The sequence below is a fragment of the Hyla sarda genome, chromosome 2 (assembly GCF_029499605.1).
Source record: "Hyla sarda isolate aHylSar1 chromosome 2, aHylSar1.hap1, whole genome shotgun sequence".
Lineage (NCBI taxonomy): Eukaryota > Metazoa > Chordata > Amphibia > Anura > Hylidae > Hyla > Hyla sarda.
Genome location: NC_079190.1, coordinates 339508970 through 339527791, shown reverse-complemented (window position 1 = coordinate 339527791; position 18822 = coordinate 339508970). Strand labels below are relative to the sequence as shown.

General features: G+C 40.4%; 1 protein-coding gene across 19 annotated transcripts in view; it reads right to left on the bottom strand.

Annotated features, from left to right (window-relative positions):
• The window catches only part of PLEKHA6 (pleckstrin homology domain containing A6), a 185671-nt gene that overhangs the window by 29183 nt on the left and 137666 nt on the right, over positions 1 to 18822 (bottom strand). For 9 of the 19 annotated variants that reach the window (XM_056558106.1, XM_056558114.1, XM_056558110.1 and 6 more), the window contains 6 exons: positions 18053 to 18228; positions 14140 to 14556; positions 13358 to 13838; positions 11254 to 11340; positions 3148 to 3201; positions 90 to 167 (listed from right to left, as the gene is read on the bottom strand). In XM_056558106.1, coding sequence (XP_056414081.1) covers positions 90 to 167; positions 3148 to 3201; positions 11254 to 11340; positions 13358 to 13838; positions 14140 to 14556; positions 18053 to 18228 — 1293 coding nt within the window. The remainder of the gene's footprint in view (positions 1 to 89; positions 168 to 3147; positions 3202 to 11253; positions 11341 to 13357; positions 13839 to 14139; positions 14557 to 18052; positions 18229 to 18822) is intronic. The other 10 variants (XM_056558112.1, XM_056558126.1, XM_056558123.1 and 7 more) reach the window with 4 other exon arrangements.

Sequence of the window (18822 nt, the reverse complement as noted above, 5' to 3'; positions counted from 1 at the left end):
TTAACTATTTTATCATGTCGATGTAGCGCATTTAAATGAGAATGAGTTGTGTCATGCAGAGTGAAGGTGACGCTTAGGTGCTGTCTTACTTGCATGAAGATCTGTGCTCTGGGGGAGGAGTGTACCATATTATTCACCATGCTGATCAAAGTCTCACTCTCACTCATCTGCAGAAGGTAGTGGGGGGGAAACAGAGGATGAAGAATAATTCCAGTCATAGCATTCACACTGACATAGTCTGACCCACTCATGGTGTACTACACATAGTGATCTAAATCTGACTAGGACACTAAAAAAAAACAAGGTGAGCAAGGAAGAAGCTGAATATGAGCTTCTGGGTGTCTGGAGGCACAGTTCCCTTCAAGTCAGTCCCAGAAGCCATTGGTCAGGGACCACGGCACACCAACAATATTATCACAAGTTGTAATATGACTGGGAACCTACATAACTAGGATCAGATGGGATGAGAATGCAAGAATTTACAATATTCTCATGTATCCATTAGGGTTAGTTCACATCTCTACACACATACGTTTGTAAGACCAATTTGGCTTTGTGTAGCATAGGTTCTTATCGTATACATTTTTTTAATATACATTTGTATACATTTGCACATATTTTAAATATATGTATGTGTTTATTTTAATTAATATGTAAAACTATGTAAAAACTGTAAAATCAGCAAAAAAAATAAACAAAAAAACAAAGTGTTTATGTTTTAAACATGCACATGTAGACATGTACCACACCATACATCACTAATATACTTCTATGGGGGGGGGGGGAAATTATATGTTTGTATATGTTTTTTGTGGTACAGAAAAGTAGTGTGTGCAGAACTTTATAGACAGTCCTACAGGGACCAAACACAGCCATATGTTTAGGTACCATTTATCCGTATCTGCTCACTGCTGTGGTATAGATGAGAACCAACCCTAAGTAGACCCATTGGGCCAAATAAATAAAAGCTGTTAAAAAGAAAGGCTGGATTTGTTGCCTATAGCAACCAGAGCGTAGCTTACATTTCATACAGTTCTCTTGTAAAAATGAAAGCTGTGCCGTGATTGGTTGCTTTTAGCAGATACCCGATATGTTAGTTTTAGTGTCTGTGCATCCATACACTACACTAGTAGTAAACAGGTATACTGAGCGTTGTGAGTGTGACACAATGGCCCCGATTTAGCAATCTGTCTGAGACAAAAACTGTCTTACTTGCCCATAGCATCTCAGCTTTCATTTCACATATTCCTCTGGTAAAATGAAAGATGAGCTCCACATTTATTATTACTAACTATATTCAACAATAATTTTGGGGTAGTGGCCCAGATTTATCAAATTTGTGGACAACAACTGTCTGATTTGCCCATAGCAACCAATCACAGCTCAGCTTTCATTTTACCAGTGCAATTCAAGAAATAAAACAAAGCTCTAATTTGTTGCTATTGGCAAATAAGACACCTTTTTGCTCTCAGACAGATTGATATATCTGGGCCAATAATCTGTACCATGGAGATTAAGGGGGATATTTATCAAGCTGTCTTAGGGTATGTTCACACTGAGCAATTTACTTGCGTAATTATGCGCCAGTAATCAGCTCCAATTCCGCCTTGAATGAAAGATACAGAGGATGGCAGATTTGCTGAATTTCCTGGCCTAAATGATTCCTCGTCAATTCCTCCCTATGAATATACCCTTATAGTAAGATTCTCATTTTTGCTCACAGAAACCAGACAGCTCAGTGTCCCCCTAATTTTTTTGCAATTGCAATTCTGCAATTGGTGGACATGTCATAATAGCGGACAATAGTGTAGATGACTACAGTCTTAAAAAAGTCATGTTTGTCCAGCTTTATGGGGGAGATTTATCAAAACCTGTGCAGAGGAAAAGTTGCCCAGTTGCCCATAGCAACCAATCAGATCACTTCTTTTACTCTTCAGAGGCCTTGTTAAAAATGAAAGAAGTGATCTGATTGGTTGATATGGGCAACTGGGCAACTTTTCCTCTGGACAGGTTTTGATAAATCTCCCACTATAAGTTTATGTGCATACAGTTTCTTAGATATCTTCCTAAGGCTGGCTTCAAAAGAGCACAAACAGGGCACTTTGTGATCAATTTATCATATGCGGATCCTCTCTGTCTGAAACAGTCAACATTTGTGTTTTTGAACTTTATTGTTGGATACAATAATAAAGAGTTTTGTGAAATGTGATGTCATGCATGTACACTTCTATAAAAAGTTGTGTATTGTTAGAAGTAATGCGCCCAAACAAATTAATATGAACAATAGAAGTAAACTTAAAGGGGTACTCTGGTGGAAACCTTTTTTTTTTTTTTTTTTTTTAATCAACTGGTGTCAGAAAGTTAAACAGATTTGTAAATTACTTCTATTAACATCTTAATCCTTTGAGTACTTATTAGCAGCTGAATACTACAGAGGAAAGTATTTTCTTTTTGGAACACAGAGCTCTCTGCTGACATCATGACCACAGTGCTCTCTGCTAACATCTCTGTCCATTTTAGGAACTGTCCAGAGCAGCATATGTTTGCTATGGGGATTTTCTTCTACCCTGGACAGTTCTTAAAATGGACAGATATGTCAGAAGAGAGCACTGTGGTCCTAATATCAGCAGAGAGCTCTGTGTTCCAAAAAGAAAAGAATTTCCTCTGTAGTATTCAGCAGCTAATAAGTACTAGAAGGATTAAGATTTTTTAATAGAAGTAATTTACAAATCTGTTTAACTTTCTGTAACCGGTTGATTTAAAAAAAAAAAAAAGTTTTCCACCGGAGTACCCCTTTAAATATCTATAGATCAAAATCCCTTACTCCAGTTTTATACCTCAGTGGCATCTTCCAACCCTTATAATTTAGCTCTTACACTATGACTGACCACTTTATATGATTCATGCATTATTTTAATTCGATAATTTGTATGTGCAGGATTGTTTCTATTAATATTTGCTGGTTTACACAGACAATTCATATGCCTACACTGAAAAAGCACACATGCATTCAAGCAGGGGAGTACAAGAGCTACGGTATCACACATAGTACAATCTAAGAAATAGAGGGAAGGAAGGTCAGACATTGTGTCACAGTGACACCCACACACTGTAGGGAGGAATGGACATAGCTCTGTGGCTTCCTACCTGCTGATCCAAAAAATCAAGGTGCCTCTGTAACTGAAGATCTAACATTTCATCCTGTGGGGAAGGGGAAGCAGCGGCAGGAGACAAACACAGGGTTAAAAAGGCAAAGCAGAGCTAAAGCTGGGCTGAGAGGCTCCAACCCCACATTTACTTATTGATAAAGTGCTACTAGCCAAGGTCTGCTGGAGGAACAGAAAAGTGGCCAGCTGCAGAGAGTAGTGCCAAAAGCGCTAAAGCAGGGGTAGGGAAGATAACATGCCGTGCAACATCCATAGCAACCTATACTCCAGAGTCACACTGCATGAGATATAGGGCACACAACAGGTGGTATGTCTTTAGGGGGAACCCCTCGCAAACTTAATCTTCAGCTCTCTGGTAGTTGCAACAGGCATGCTGATCTCAATAGTTTTCCTGTTATATCTGAATATGCTGTAGTTTGGCCAGACTTATACTTGGACTTCTGGCTCACATTGCTCATCGCACGCTACAATGAATAAGTCTGGCCAAACTACAATATATAGATACATAACTGATGAAATCTGCGTGCCTGTCACTAGGGCATGCTGCTATGAGACAGGGCAGCATGACATAGCTGACAGATTCTCATTTAACATACAATGCATGCAAAAAGTCCACTAAATATTGAGGATAGACCACGGACAAATGATACACACAGATGTTTATTGCAATTTTTTATATATCTTTATATACACAAGACTAAAATATTCCTGACCTACAAGGCATGTCCTTTCTTAAATAGGCACTGTCACTTTAAAAAAAAAACTTTTATCATGTTGTAGAGACATGTCAAAAGTTTTGATAAGTCAGGGTCTGAGTGTCAAGACTGCTACTGGGAGAAGAGCGTGCTGAGTGACACAAACTTACAATGCAAGTCTATGGGATTGTCTTGGTCAGCTGCACTTTTTTCCATGCTCATTTAAACAAATGGTTTGGGGTCTGAACACTCAGACCCCAACCGATCAAAACTTTTGACACATCTCTAGGACATGTCCAAAATTTTTAAAGTGACAGATACACTTTAACACATAAAATTTGAGCATCGTATCTATAATTAATCCCAACCCCCCACCTTACTAATCTATCCATATTTCAAGGGCTGACAAATATTAGCCTAGAGGACAATAGAATTAATGACTATGAGGAGGACCTGAGGGAAACTATGGCAAAAAAAAAAAATGGCAGTAGAGGACACTACCAGCCACAGCAACATTTTTTCTTCAACTATAACATAAATGGAAAATGAAAACCTAATAATGTATGAACAAAATATTTCTTCCATGCTACTGTAATTTACAAGTTACAGGGACTTAAATTATCCATCTTTCTAATATACTTTGTGCTTTACTCCATATTAGTCCACTTGAGGTCAGTAAGTAATAGTAATAGCTGCTACCTACATTGTAACAGACCAACAAGCTGTGATCAGAAATAGGCCAAGAAAGGTTTGCAGCCCCTAAATGTAAACAAGTTCGCATTAAAAAAAAAAAAAACTTAAACCAAAGTATATTATAAAGTTGCATTCCTTTACATTATGATCAAGTTTTATTTATATAAGCCTGTATAATCCCATTAACTTTGGTAGTCATACAATGCTTCCATTGCTGTTTATGTTGTACATATATGTATAAGAATGCCACTGACTTTTCCTGTTCACATTTACATGTACCTTACTTAATATCTGTGTATAAAGCATAAATGTCACCACCCATGATACATTCTTTTCATCTGCATCTTAAGCTGCTGTTGCACATGTAGCATTCTGCTCTATTTAGGAGTCAGTATTTTTGACTATCCAAGTACAAGCACCTTCCCCAAGGCTTATATCCTTTAGTTTAACCTCCTCTGCTGCAGTGAATCAAAACCTTTTAGAAGATCTCAGTAGACTACATCCTTCTACCCCAGGGCAGGATTCTATATGAACCATGAAGTATTTTCATGCACCATTACAACGTATTGGTTATCAACATGGACGGTACCTATTATATATACATAAAATGATTTGTCAACAGAATTCACTTTTCACAGTTAGTACTGCTTACATAACCACTGGGAAGTTCTTAAAGTACAAACAAGACTAAACAAATGTAAAACAGAACCAGGGAAAGCTCCTATGAAAAAAAAATTACCTAGAATGATGTGATAAATGTTTAAATATTACTGTACTGTTCTGTGTACTATATAGGTGCCCATTACAAGCAGTACTTAAAGGGGTACTCCGGTGGAAAACTTTTTTTTTTTTTAAATCAACTGGTGCCAGAAAGTTAAACAGATTTGTAAATTACTTACTACAATCTTTACCCTTCCAGTACTATTTAGCAGCTGTATGCTACAGGGGAAATTCTTTTCTTTTTGAATTTATTTTTTGTCTTGTCCACAGTGCTCTCTGTTGACACCTAAAGCCAGTATCAGGAACTGTACAGAGCAGGAGAAAATCCCCATAGCAAACCGTTGCTGCTCTGGACAGTTCCTGACACGGACAGAGGTGTCAGCAGACAGCACTGTGGACAAGACAAAAAATTACCCCTTTAAATATGTAGCAGTAGAAATAGTTCTTTTATTTACTACTAGGACGTATATAAAGCATCCTGAGGTCTTATGAGGCACTTGAGTCCTCATCAGGATGGCCATCTAGCTTTCCACATGTAACACTGCTGGTTGACCACCAACAGTGTATTATGTGTCCTGGTTCTTACCAGTGTTGTACAACATTCTCTGTGCCATGTGTTTGCTACATTTCCTGGTCTTCCTGCTCTGATGTGTGTCTTGCTGCAGCCCTCTGTCCACTAGGGGGCGTGCGTGAGCACTGGCTGGGTTTTGTAGAGCCAGTGTGCACTCCCTAGTAGTTCCCCCTCAAATCCCAGCAAGGCACTATATATATATATATATATATATATATATATACACACACACATATATATATATATATATATATATATATATAGAAGCTCCACTTGTTTCCTGATGCCTCAGCCACGTTGTTTATCCTGCACTGCTAAGGTCTTTTTTGTCTTCTGATCCCTGCCTGTATTCTGGACTTTGCCTTATTCCTTGGACTCAGACTTGCATCTTATGTGTATGAACTTGGACTGTCTACCCCGATTCTTTTCTGCTTGCAGCTTGTTCCAGCCTGTACTTGTAGCCATCTTGGCTAGGTGTTGCATCTGCTCTGATAATAAACACCTTAATCAGCTTTGCTGCACCTGATGCCATTTTTAGTGTCAGTTTGCCCCATTCTGCCTGCCTGACAGGATGCCATTTGTGGCACCATGGAATCCCAACTGTGGGGTGTTAAACCACAGACCCTTAATAGCAGATTGTCAGATTGTGCACAGCTGTCCTCCACATTCACACTGTTGTGTGTTAAAGTAGTTCCAGCATTAGAGATGAACAATGTATGCATCTCACTTTTATTGCCAGATAACACCAAAGTAGTAGTGATCAACAAAAGACATGAATGAACCTCTTAGAATTTGCTTCAGATCTGATTCTGCGAATTTGACTGTCAGATTTATTTTGGATTTGTATTCTGATGTGCTTAAATTGCCTTGTGATTGCCATTGCAAAGTAAGTACATGAGCAGAGACTCCTGTCAAAGACATAAGTCCCCACTCCTGTAGAGTACACTGAGCAGCTTGGTTGGGTACAGAGCACCTGGCACCAGCAACATTGTACTTGTAACTGCAATCTATGGGGCCTTCTGGAAGAGTGTTTTCAACATTTTTGCTGAAAGTATTTACGAAAACTTTTTGGTTATTATGGGGCAGAAATTTTCCAATAGACCAAATATCTTCCAATTTATAGGAAAAAGATATCTAGTTCACACAGTGTATATTGTGATGTGTATTTTGCACCTATTGGGCTGTATTCTGAAAAAAAAAATTTAAATGTTGGGCCAAAATAACTTGTCAAAATCCATATTTAGGCTGGATTCACATAGAAGCAGAACAATGTTCATCTATTTCAAGGCAGAAATGCTTTCGAAATGTGTTTTATTTGTGTATTTTGGAGTAATTTCTTCATTTGCAAGCATTTTCTAAAACTAATTTTAAGCCTTTTCCATAAATATTAGGAGCATTTTTAGTAGGGATCGACCGATTACCGGTATGGCCGATATTATCGGCCGATAATCACGATTTTGGGCATTATCGGTATCGGCAATTACCTTGCCGATAAGCCGATAATGCCCCGCCCCCCGCACCGCGACCGCCACCCCCCCGACCTGCCGCACCGCACCCCCGACCCGCCGCACCACGTCGCACCCCCCACCGCGATGCTGGGCGGTATACCGGTATGGATTTTTGCCCATACCGCTATACCGGTCGGGCCCCTCCCCCACCCTCCAAGTCAATAAATTAAACTTATCCGTAATGGGGGTGGTCCGGGCCATCCATCCATCCTTCCTGTAGTGTCCGGGGGCGTTCCGGGTGAAGAGTGAACCGGTCCGGGCTGTCCTTCTTCTCCGGCGGTCATCTTCTCCACTCCGGGCAGGCTCCGGCCTAGTACACTGCATAGACGCCGCTACGCCGTGACGTCAGGTGCGTCGCTGCGCACGGGCGTCACTGCACAGCGGCGTCTATGCAGCGTACTAGGCCGGAGCCTGCCCGGAGTGGAGAAGATGACCGCCGGAGAAGAAGGACAGCCCGGACCGGTTCACTCTTCATCCGGAACGCCCCCGGACACTACAGGAAGGAAGGATGGATGGCCCGGACCACCCTGACAGGTAGGGGGAGAGAAGCTGTGGCGGCGGTGGCCTATGGCCCCGCAAAAGTCAATGATCTGCAGCGGTGTCGCAGGGGGTTAAATAGCCGATAACTTATACCGGAATATCGGTATAAGTTATCGGCTATCGGCCCTAACCTGCACCGATTATCGGTATCGGCCCTAAAAAAACGATATCGGTCGATCCCTAATTTTTAGTGCTCTGAATGATTTCAAAAATAAGTGTGAAAACAAAAAAACAAAACAATAGCTTGTATTACAGGAAAACCTAGGGCCTAAATACCCATTTATTCTGTTCCAAAATACTCATGAAAAAATATCATATGAATTTGGCCAAAACAACCACCTTGATGCTGATTCAATAATAAATTTGCATAAAAATACACATGCATTTTTTAGCCAAATGTTTTATGGCATGTGATATCCTTATATACATATATACATAACAATAGGTGTTGATATAGATTACTTAGGTGACTGAACTCCTGGCATCCACTTTCTGACATCCAGAAAAGCTGGAATTAGTAAAGACATTAAAGGGGTACTCCGGTGAAAAACTTTTTTTTAAATCAACTGGGGCCAGAAAGTTAAACAGATTTGTAAATTACTTCTATTAAAAAATCTTAATCCTTCCTGTACTTATTAGCTGCTGAATACTACAGTGGAAATTCTTTTCCGTTTGAAACACAGAGCTGTCTGCTGACATCTCTGTCCATTTTTAGGAACTGTCCAGGGTAAAAGGAAATCCCCATAGCAAACATATGCTGTTCTGGACAGTTCATAAAATGGTCAGAAATGTCAGCAGAGAGCACTGTGGCCATGATGTCAGCAGACAGTTCTGTGTTTCAAAAAGAAAAGAATTTCCGCTGTAGTATTCAGCAGCTAATAAGTACAGGAAAGATTAAGATTTTGTAATAGAAGTAATGTACAAATCTGTTTAACTTTCTGGCACCAGTTGATAAAAAAAAAAAAATTCACCGAAGTACCCCTTTAAGCTACGCTATTTCTCCAGGAGTACATAAGTCTGCTGGGGAAGCTCCACTCCACTCACTAAAAAGTTAATATAACAAAATGTTGTACAGAGAATGTCTGGCACTTCTCCATGGACCGAGTATATTCTAGACTCACGGCGGTGCTCAGCACATTATAGTAATACTATATACAGAAAAGGAAAAATTGTGGCACTCAATTGTAGTCAAACCTTACTTTACTGCATACCTACAAACATAGCAGTGGGTATACAGACATGACAGCAGGTGTGAGTGAGGTGAAAGCCATTTCGTGCAAACTTCATTTCTTCTGGCCTTGAATAACACTGATGTATCCAAAACCAAATGAAGTGCAGTTTACACAAAATGGCCATCACCTCACTCTTCCCTGCTGTCATGTCTGTATACTCCCTGCTTTGTTTGTAAGTATGCAATAAAGCAACATAAAGTTGGCTACAATCAGTGATTATTGCATTTGTTCCTTCTTTGGATACACTAGTAGGTTAAGGGAAACTGGATTTCTTCGAGCCTCAAATGACAAACACAAGAAAAAAATAAATAGTCTCATTAAAATACATAAACAAATGTGGCAATGCCACTCGGGAGAAAAGAAAGTGACATCCCATATGTCAACATCATAACAAATGATGGAGAAATGTAGTACAACACTCCCTTACCCAATTATAGTCATGTAGAAGTGCATGTTTCTGCAAATCCTTCATCCTAGGGGAGGCCTGAATGTGATTAATCAAAGGGGTAATCCGGCTTTATACATCTTATCCTCTATCACGCCCCTTCTCATAGACATGAATGGAGGGGGCATGGAGTGACATCACTAGGGGTGTGGCTGTGACGTTACGTACCCGTTTTGGAGGCAGCACCCGGCACAGAATGTCGGAGGCTGCACCAAGATCGTGGGACCTTTGAATAGGGGATAAGATGTATAAAGCCAGAATACCCCTTTAATAGCATGTGAGGCCCTATGTGGCACTTCTATATGATTCTACGATGTGGACGTATGGGGTGTCGCCTTTTGTTTATGTATTGTATTGTGATTATTAAAACATAAATTTTATATATTGTATAAGTGACTCCATTTTTTTCTTGTGTTTGTTTTGAAGCATTTTGGGAGTTCATGTTTAGGCTGTTACTTAATTATACCTGTGAGTATTATTTATAGAGGTATGTATCTTTGTTTGCTAGAAATTTGTGTCAGTTAAAGGGGTATTCCGGGAAAAAAACATTTTATCCCCTATCCAAAGGATAGGGGATAAGATATCTGATCGCGGGGGGCACGCCGCTGGGACCCCCCGCGATCTCCCTGCAGCACCCGCATTCTATGCGGGAGCTGCGTCTCCAGTTTCGGAAATCTCCGGGTTTAGGGACTGGGGACGTGACCTCACACCACGCCCCCTCCATTCATGTCTATGGGAGGGGGCCTGGTGCTACAGGGAGATCGCGGGCGGTCCCAGCGGCGGGCCCCCCGTGATCAGACATCTTATCCCCTATCCTTTGGATAGGGGATAAAAAATTTTTTCCCAGGATACCCCTTTAATACATCCAGTTTTATTTGTGCCCAATTTGTGTATTCAACTTTGAAAAAAATAGCCTAAGGCCCAAAGTTTGCAGTTGTACGCCCATCGCCTCACATGCCCCTGCTGTCATGTCTGCATACCCCCCTACTATGTTTGTATGTATGCCATCACCCCCCAACCCCTGCTGTCTGTATACAACCTGCTTTGTTAATAAGTATGCAATAAAGCAAGGACAATTTGGCTACAATTGGTGATTGCCGCATTTGTTCCTTATTTGGATACACTAACAAGTTAACAGATAAGTAAAGCCATTGGTGCTATTGGCACAAAACAGTGTAACATTTTGATGCACCATAGCAATAAAAAATATTTGGTTAAAAAGGTCAATAAAACCTTCTAAATATCATATACAGTCTGCATGTTTCACATTTAGAAGCAATATACTGAAGGACTATAGCAACATACTGTACACTATGATAATGAAATAGCTATCCTTTCTCCAGAAAAAAAACTATTCTGTAATCTCAATCTGTTCAGCTACAGGTTATCTATATCACTTGGATCCTAATCCTGTACACCTCTTCAAGAATAAATTATATATAGAAGCAGTAGAAGATTTCAGTAATAACATTACAAAGTTGTTGTTTTTTAAATACTAAGGTAATATATGGATGTAATAGCAAAAAGACAAGAGAAAAAATCCTGAGATGCTGCTGGCACAGAGACACACAACAAGGGCTGGACGAATACAAAGCAGAGACAAGGTGTCCTATCCCATCACAAAGCACACCTACATCTAATAAACTAGTGGTCCCTGCCTACTTTTTTATGTAACAGCTTACCATTTTGTCATGAAGAGGGGGGGATGATGGATAGCTGTATGAGTACACTCCAGTTGGCATCGGTCGACGGTCACCCAAATAGTCATACTGAGGAGAAAAACAGAAAAGTTAAGAAAAGTTGTGAACATATGATATACTGTACATCATAGGTTGAATTTACACCACATCTGTGATGCATGTTGGACATTTATGCCAGGAAAATCACCCGACGTATATTACAATGTGCCTATAGATGTATGCCTTAAAGAGGTGTTCTGTGACTATAGGATTGATGGCCTATCCACAGGAGCAGTTCAACAACACGTATATCTCACATCTGTGGCTTTCAATGTATAGTGGTGGCAATGGATAACCGCGGCTCAACTGCCATTAAAGTGATGGATGGCCTATTCATTTATAGTCCACCAATCACCTTCAAGGCTATCCTTTTTGTCTGATATATATGTAGGGATCATGGCAGACATATGGGCACACAGGTGCATCATTCAGAGGCTATATTCTGTGGACTATCAATACTAAATAAATGTGCACTTAGTCTTAGACTTTTAGGAAGTAATGTTTTTCAAGCCCTCCTCCTGGTTTTAAATGATCCTATCAGGCTAGGATACCAAAAAAAGAGAGCAAAGAAAAACAATGCATTGATTTATTGCTGTAAATTATGATACTGTCCAGAACAACAATCTTTTACAATCCAATCACCAACGAAGAGGTTGTTTGAAACCTCCAGTGTATGGCAGCTTAAAGGGGTTATCCCAAGATTTAGACTTGTCATCTTTAAACAGATAGATATGTATATGATCAGTGATGGTCTGACTGATCTCAATAATGGAGGTTCCTTTTTCCATTAGCAAAGGGAGTGTTAGACGCTGTTCCATTCACTCTCTATGATTGGTGCTCAGCTGCTGTGCCGTTCTTTGAGGAATTATGGACCTAAATTCTCATGATTGGTGGGGTCTCAGTAGTCTTCCCCCACCGATCAGATACTTGCCACCTATTCTTCCTATAGTTCATAAGTTTAAATCTTGGGACAATCCGTTTAAGATATAAATTACTAAGGTTCTATCATACGAAGAAAAAACAAAGGGTTCACACATTCAGGGTTTGCGCCAAAATTCAGAACCAAAAATCCTGTCAGAACTGGATTAACACTGAGTTCAGTTTTGCAAATATATTGCTCCATTACAGACTGACTCCATTACAGACTGTATATACAGTTCTGCAGGCTATGACCTGCAATATCCCAGCATCCCCTGCAGATTCTAAATATGTAAATAATATATGCCAAGATTTGGAATTATTCACAATTTTACATTGAAAATTTATATTAAAAAACTATACTTGCACTAACAGTTACCAATATTGTATGCCTCTAAGGACTAATTTATTTACTCTATTGGCTCATATACATAAGAAAGTAAAATAGTTTTCATAAGAAAATTAAAGGGGTACTCCGCCCCTAGACATCTTATCCCCTATCCAAAGGATAGGGGATAAGATGTCAGATCGCCACGGTCCCGCTGCTGGGGAGCCCCGGGATCCCCGCTGCGGCACTGCGCTATCATTACAGCACAGAGCAAGTTCGCTCTGTGCGTAATGACGGGCGATACAACGGACGGAGCCACGTGACGTCATGGCTCCGCCCCTCGTGACATCACGGTCCGCCCCCTTAATGCAAGTCTATGGCAGGGGGCGTGACGACCGCCGCGCCCCCTCCCATAGACTTGTATTGAAAAGGGTGGGCCGTGACGTCACGAGGGGCGGAGCCGTGACGTAACGATGCTCCGGCACCTGTATTGCGCGTCATTACGTGCAGAGCGAACTCGCTCTGTGCTGTAATGATAGCGCAGTGCCGCAGCGGGGATCCCGGGGCTCCCCAGCAGCGGCACCGCGGCGATCTGACATCTTATCCCCTATCCTTTGGATAGGGGATAAGATGTCTAGGGGCAGAGTACCCCTTTAAAATAGGGATAAAAACTCGAAACACAATAGGAAACAAAACCAAACACAATACAAAACTAAATAATGCATACTGTACATCTGTATTTGATCTGTATTTCTAGATGCAGAAGTGAATGAGCCCTTACTTCCACACTAGTACACTTACTTTGGGAGAACTAACAGAACGCCTCATTGTGTATGCCGCTGGTTCTCGGAAACTTTCATCTCGCGACATGCTTTCAAAGCGTGCACTGGGGGACCGCACAGGTGAATAGACCCTTGGGCGAGAACTATAAGCCCCCTGACTAGGAGATCGTGGTACTGAACGAGAACGAGGCTGAAGGGAGAGGCGTCTGAGGGATCCACAAGCTGCATCCATCTCCTGATAGTATAAAGCTGGACGAGGGCCCCATAACTCTGCTGGGCGTCCATAAACACCAGGCTCCTTCCAGTCCCGGGGTTGATATGGTACTCCATTACGAAGAACTTGATGTTTTTCCTCCAAGGCCCATTGGGGAAAAGCGGACATAGAGCAAATGCTGTCTGGTCTTGATGATGCAGGGGTGTAATACTGATAACCATCAGGATACTGATACTGAGGATAGTAGTCAGGCATATGGTGTGATCCTGAAAAGTATCTGCTGGGGCTGTGACAAAAGAAAAAGTGTATTTACTGGACATTACTTTCACTATTATAAATCTGACATGTTGCATCCCTTTACATTTACAATGGAGGGATTCAATACAGTAACAATAAAGGAGCTGGGCTCCAGTTTTCTGACTGATGTAGACTGTATTACCCTAACCTATGAATACAGCTCCTCACAATTTGTCATCTCTAATGTGCTCATGTTTTGTTCTAAGCCTAGCTGTTCCCTAGACTCTATAGACTTCTTCATATCATCACATTATTCTCTTAGATGCAGTATTGCAGATCATTTTTCCTACCTTTGCATGTCTTCTGTAGGAGCTGCTGCCCTGCGTAGGTTGACCCACTGCTGTAACTGCGACATGGAGTTCTGTCTCTGTGCCATTTTCTCCGGGTGGCTACGTGGCATGTTACCTCTTCGTTGTCCATTACCCTCTGGAAAAGCAGTACTGGCTGGGCGGCCTGGAGAAGAAACAAAACCCCAACCATTGGGTTGCGGGGGCCGTTCTCCTTCTGGCAAATGTCTAGGAGGCTCCAAATCTGGAAGTCTTTCAGATGAAGTCCCTGTCCCATTTACTTTGGTAAGAGGGTCCTTCCTACACTCAGACCTCCTCTCCAGCTTTTCAGAACCTCTTCCATCTCCTTCACCACGGCTTCTGGTTTCTGGATCGCGTTCCCTCACAGGGGGTATATTTTCACTGTCTTGCCTCTCCACTCTGTAAGACATAAATAATTGTGGGATCTGATGTAAAGCAGTCCAGCACTATTTCGTGGGATAAATTATAAATTCCTTAAAGGGGTACTCCGGTGAAAACCTTTTTTCTTTTAAATCAACTGGTGTCCGAAAGTTAAACATATTTGTAAATTACTTCTATTAAAAAATCTTAATCCTTCCTGTACTTATTAGCTGCTGAATACTACAGAAGAAATTCTTTTCTTTTTGGAATGCTCTCTGATGACATCACGAGCACAGTTCTCTCTGCTGACGTTATTATAATAATAATAATGCTTTATTTATTGTTGTCCTTAGTGGGATTTGAACCCAAGTCCCCAGCACTGCAAGGCAGCAGTGCTAACCACTGAACCACCATGCTGCCCTTAGCATACATAAGCTATACATGGTTGCTAAAATGAACAGAGATGTCAGCAGAGAGCACTGTGTTCGTGATGTCATCAGTGTTCCAAAAAGAAAGGAATTTCCTCTGTAGCATTCAGCAGCTAATAAGTACTGGAAGGATTAAGATTGTTTAATAGAAGTAATTTACAAATATGTTTAACTTTCTGCCACCAGTTGATTTAAAAGAAAAAAGGATTTCACCGGAGTACCCCTTTAAAGAGGGTCTGTCATCTGGCATTTTTTTCTTACAACTCTGCTTTGTGCCATTCCTATGGGTGCTACCAGTTGCTACCAGCCATGTGAATTTAAAGTGTACCTGTCAACAAAAACTTTTAATATAATGTAGATATTACGATTATATATATATTTGTAATATACATTGGTTAAAAAATGTGTGTACTTTTGGCTGAATAAATGCTGTCCTTGCAGCTATTGCATGTGTGTCTTTATGAGGAGTCCAAATACAGGAAGTGAGGGCGGGACAAGTAGGGCTCTGTGCAGGCTTACAGCTTGTCAATCTTCCTGCTTTGAGAGCAGGGAGTATGTCACAGAGACGCACTGCACAGAGCTATGCTTGTCCTCAGTGCACACAGTCCTACTTGTCCTCAGTGCGCAGAGCCCTTCTTGTCTGCCCTCACTTCCTTTATTTGGACTCCTCATAGAGAAACATATGTAACAGCTGCAGGGACAAAATTATACACATTTTGTAACCAATGTATATTACAAATATACATATAATGGTAATATCGACATTATATCAAAAGTTCTACAGAATTTTTCTCCACAGCCTTTGACATGTGATGAGGATTTTTAATCAACTGCATGTCAATTTCTGCTGTGCAAGGAACACAAATTTTTTTGGGTATTCTTCCAATTTTCTCCTGAGGTGTGGACATTACCATGGATTACATAACACTTAGAACAGCAGTCATGTGAATCTACGCACCATCTCTGGAGGCCATAAAACAGATAGTGGTAGAGGTCCAGGAAAGTCTCACCACAGGGGAGCCAAGGGATCAGTATGGGGAGTACACCGTTTTTATTTTATATAAGCAAAAGGGAAATGTGCACTAAAATTTCACAACCTCTAGTGAGGATTTGCTACTGTGGATTTTTCTGTGGCTTCCTTCAGATTTTCAGCGAACATTTTCTGCATCAAAGCCACAAGCCTTTAAAGGTTGGTACATCTGCATTGGATGAGCCACTGGCTTCCTCTGTCATGCAAAATACTATCTAAAATAGTACAGTATGCTAAACAATTTTTATGCCAGACACCATGCTAGGAACCCAATGGGGTCAGTTGGGCAACAATGGTGTCCAGTGTGCAACGGATCTACCAGTATTCTTTTTTCCATTGTTCTGCTTCAATGACAGAGCAGAACAGAACAAACACCATGGTTGTGAACCCAACCCAAGGCCAACCAAGCCTAACAGCTCCTCTCTACTACAATTCCTGCATTCTTATTTCGATATCCCTCTTACAACTACTACCTCATCATTGCTACAATTCTTGCATCTCTATTTCTTTATTTCAGCTACTAATAATGCTACAACCCCTACATGGTTATTTCAGCATCCCTGCTACTACCATGTGTTTCTACTTCTACATTATGGATATGTTTTCTTCCTGTTGTTTTTTTAATACAATTGAAGTATTCCCCCTATTAGGCACAGCTTAAACCTTTGCATGTTAGTAAGTATACTGTACAACAATAATAGAGAAACATAGCCGCACATCCACCATTTGTATTTTGATCTACTTGCTCCTCAGTTTTTGAATGAATGCTGAGAAGCAAGTAGATCAAAATACAAATGGTGGATGTGCGGCTATGTTTCTGTTTCTCTATTATTATTGTACATTAGTAAGTATACTACAACTCAAGATTATGCAACATAGAGGTGTGAAAATCCACGGGTATTTTAAGTACAAATTTTATTATTTATGCTAAGCATGTCAAAATATTTTTTTTATCAAGATAGTTGTTGAAAATTATCTTTTTCTTTAATGAGATCAAGGTATCCAAGGAAAAATCACTTGAGTTATGTTTTCCATTTCACAATTATTTTGTGACATTTATTTAAAAAAACATACATTTCATTTCAAGTAGCTCTGTATACATGCTATATGTTTGTGCTTAAAGGGGTACTCCACTGGAAAATATTTTCTTTTAAATGAAATGGCTCCAGAAAGTTTAGCAGACTGGTAAATTACTTCTATCAAAAAATCGTAATCCTTCCAGTACTTATCAGCTGCTGTATTCTACAGAGGATGTCCTTTTCTTTTTGAATTTCCTTTCTGTCTGACCACAACTGCTCTCTGCTGACGCCTCTTTGCTATGCGGATTTGCTCCCACTCTGGACAGTTCCTAAAAATGAACTCCCTGTGGATTTTACAGTGGCTGATAAGTACTGGAAGGATTAACATTTTTTAAATAGAAGTAATTTACAAATCTGTTTATCTTACTGGCACAAGTTGATTTAAATTATTTTTTTTTCATGTGGAGTACCCTTTTAATGTAAGTTTGACAGCAGGCCGGTGCAAGAATTTTTGTCTACACAGGCGAAAGTTCATTTTTGTGCCCCCCCCCACCCACCCACTCACGTCGATGTGTCTCAGCATAGCCTGGGTTGGCATCACCCAGGACAAAGAAAATCCCTCAGTTACAAAGGTAGGGGAATTCTCTAGCCCCCCTCTCATTAGGTAAATATCCAGAGTAGTTAGATAGGTATGGAATCACCGCCCCTCTCCAAGAAAAAAAAAAAAGAAAAAAATCTAACTCACCATCCCTGCACTCCTGCACTAAGGCCTCTCTTTCTTTCCAGTACAGCATTCGGTACAGGACTTCTCTTGCAGGGATCCCTGTTTTCTGCTCCAGCACAGTACTGTGAATGTGTACATTGTATGAATCAACACTCATTTTACTTTCCTAGGAGGAAAGGGGAGTGCGCCTCTGATCTAAATTCCCTACCAGTGGCTGGGGATTCTAATTTTCCACCCCATCTCCCAGCTCAGTGCCCTAAGGCAGCGGCCTAAGCTGCCTTATGGTAGCACCAGCCCTGCACCACAGGTATGCAATAGCAAATGATTTACCAACCTAGGAGTGGGAGGGTTCTGTACTTGTGATGCCTCTCCCATTGCTCGTATCCAAGCCTCCTGTTCTTCTCTGCTTTCTGCACTAAAGTAATAAGTGCGAATGCCAGCGTGTTCCGCCTGTCGAGACATTTGGGCTTCATTATGGTGAGAATCATCCCCAACCCAGCACACTGTTACCTGTGGGGCAAGATACAAGAGCAAATATAAAAGGACAAAATAATGAATTTATGATAGCAGATAAACATGCAAAGATAGGTACAAGTAAAGGATCCCAAGAAACCCACCTATTTATATGCAAGACTACCACACAAACTTGAATTTATACCTTGTATTTTCTAGGTTGTTTTACTATATATATAATATTTTATTATATATATGTGTTTATTTAATTTGTAGGTAACTTTGTAGTTCAATGGTATGGAATTTTCTATTGAACAATACTTAAGGGTCATCTAATCTTCTGCAAATAAAGTTTAGTCACATATAGGAAAAATATCTGCAACTCTCTAATAAACTGCGCTTTGATTATTATTATAATTTTTTTTTTTTTTTTTTTTTTACAATTTTCAAGATCTGTTTGCTGTCAGTGAGCAGGGGCACTTGAGTTTATAGCCAGAAACTTAAGATTCCCACAGGTATAAAACTCAAAGCAGGTAAGGCTACAGAACATCAAATTCAATGGGTCCTTTGGTAGTAAGCTTTTTTTTTATATTGGCATACCCTTTTGACAGTTTGCAGACATATACCCTGAATGTATCGAGGAAAAAGCAA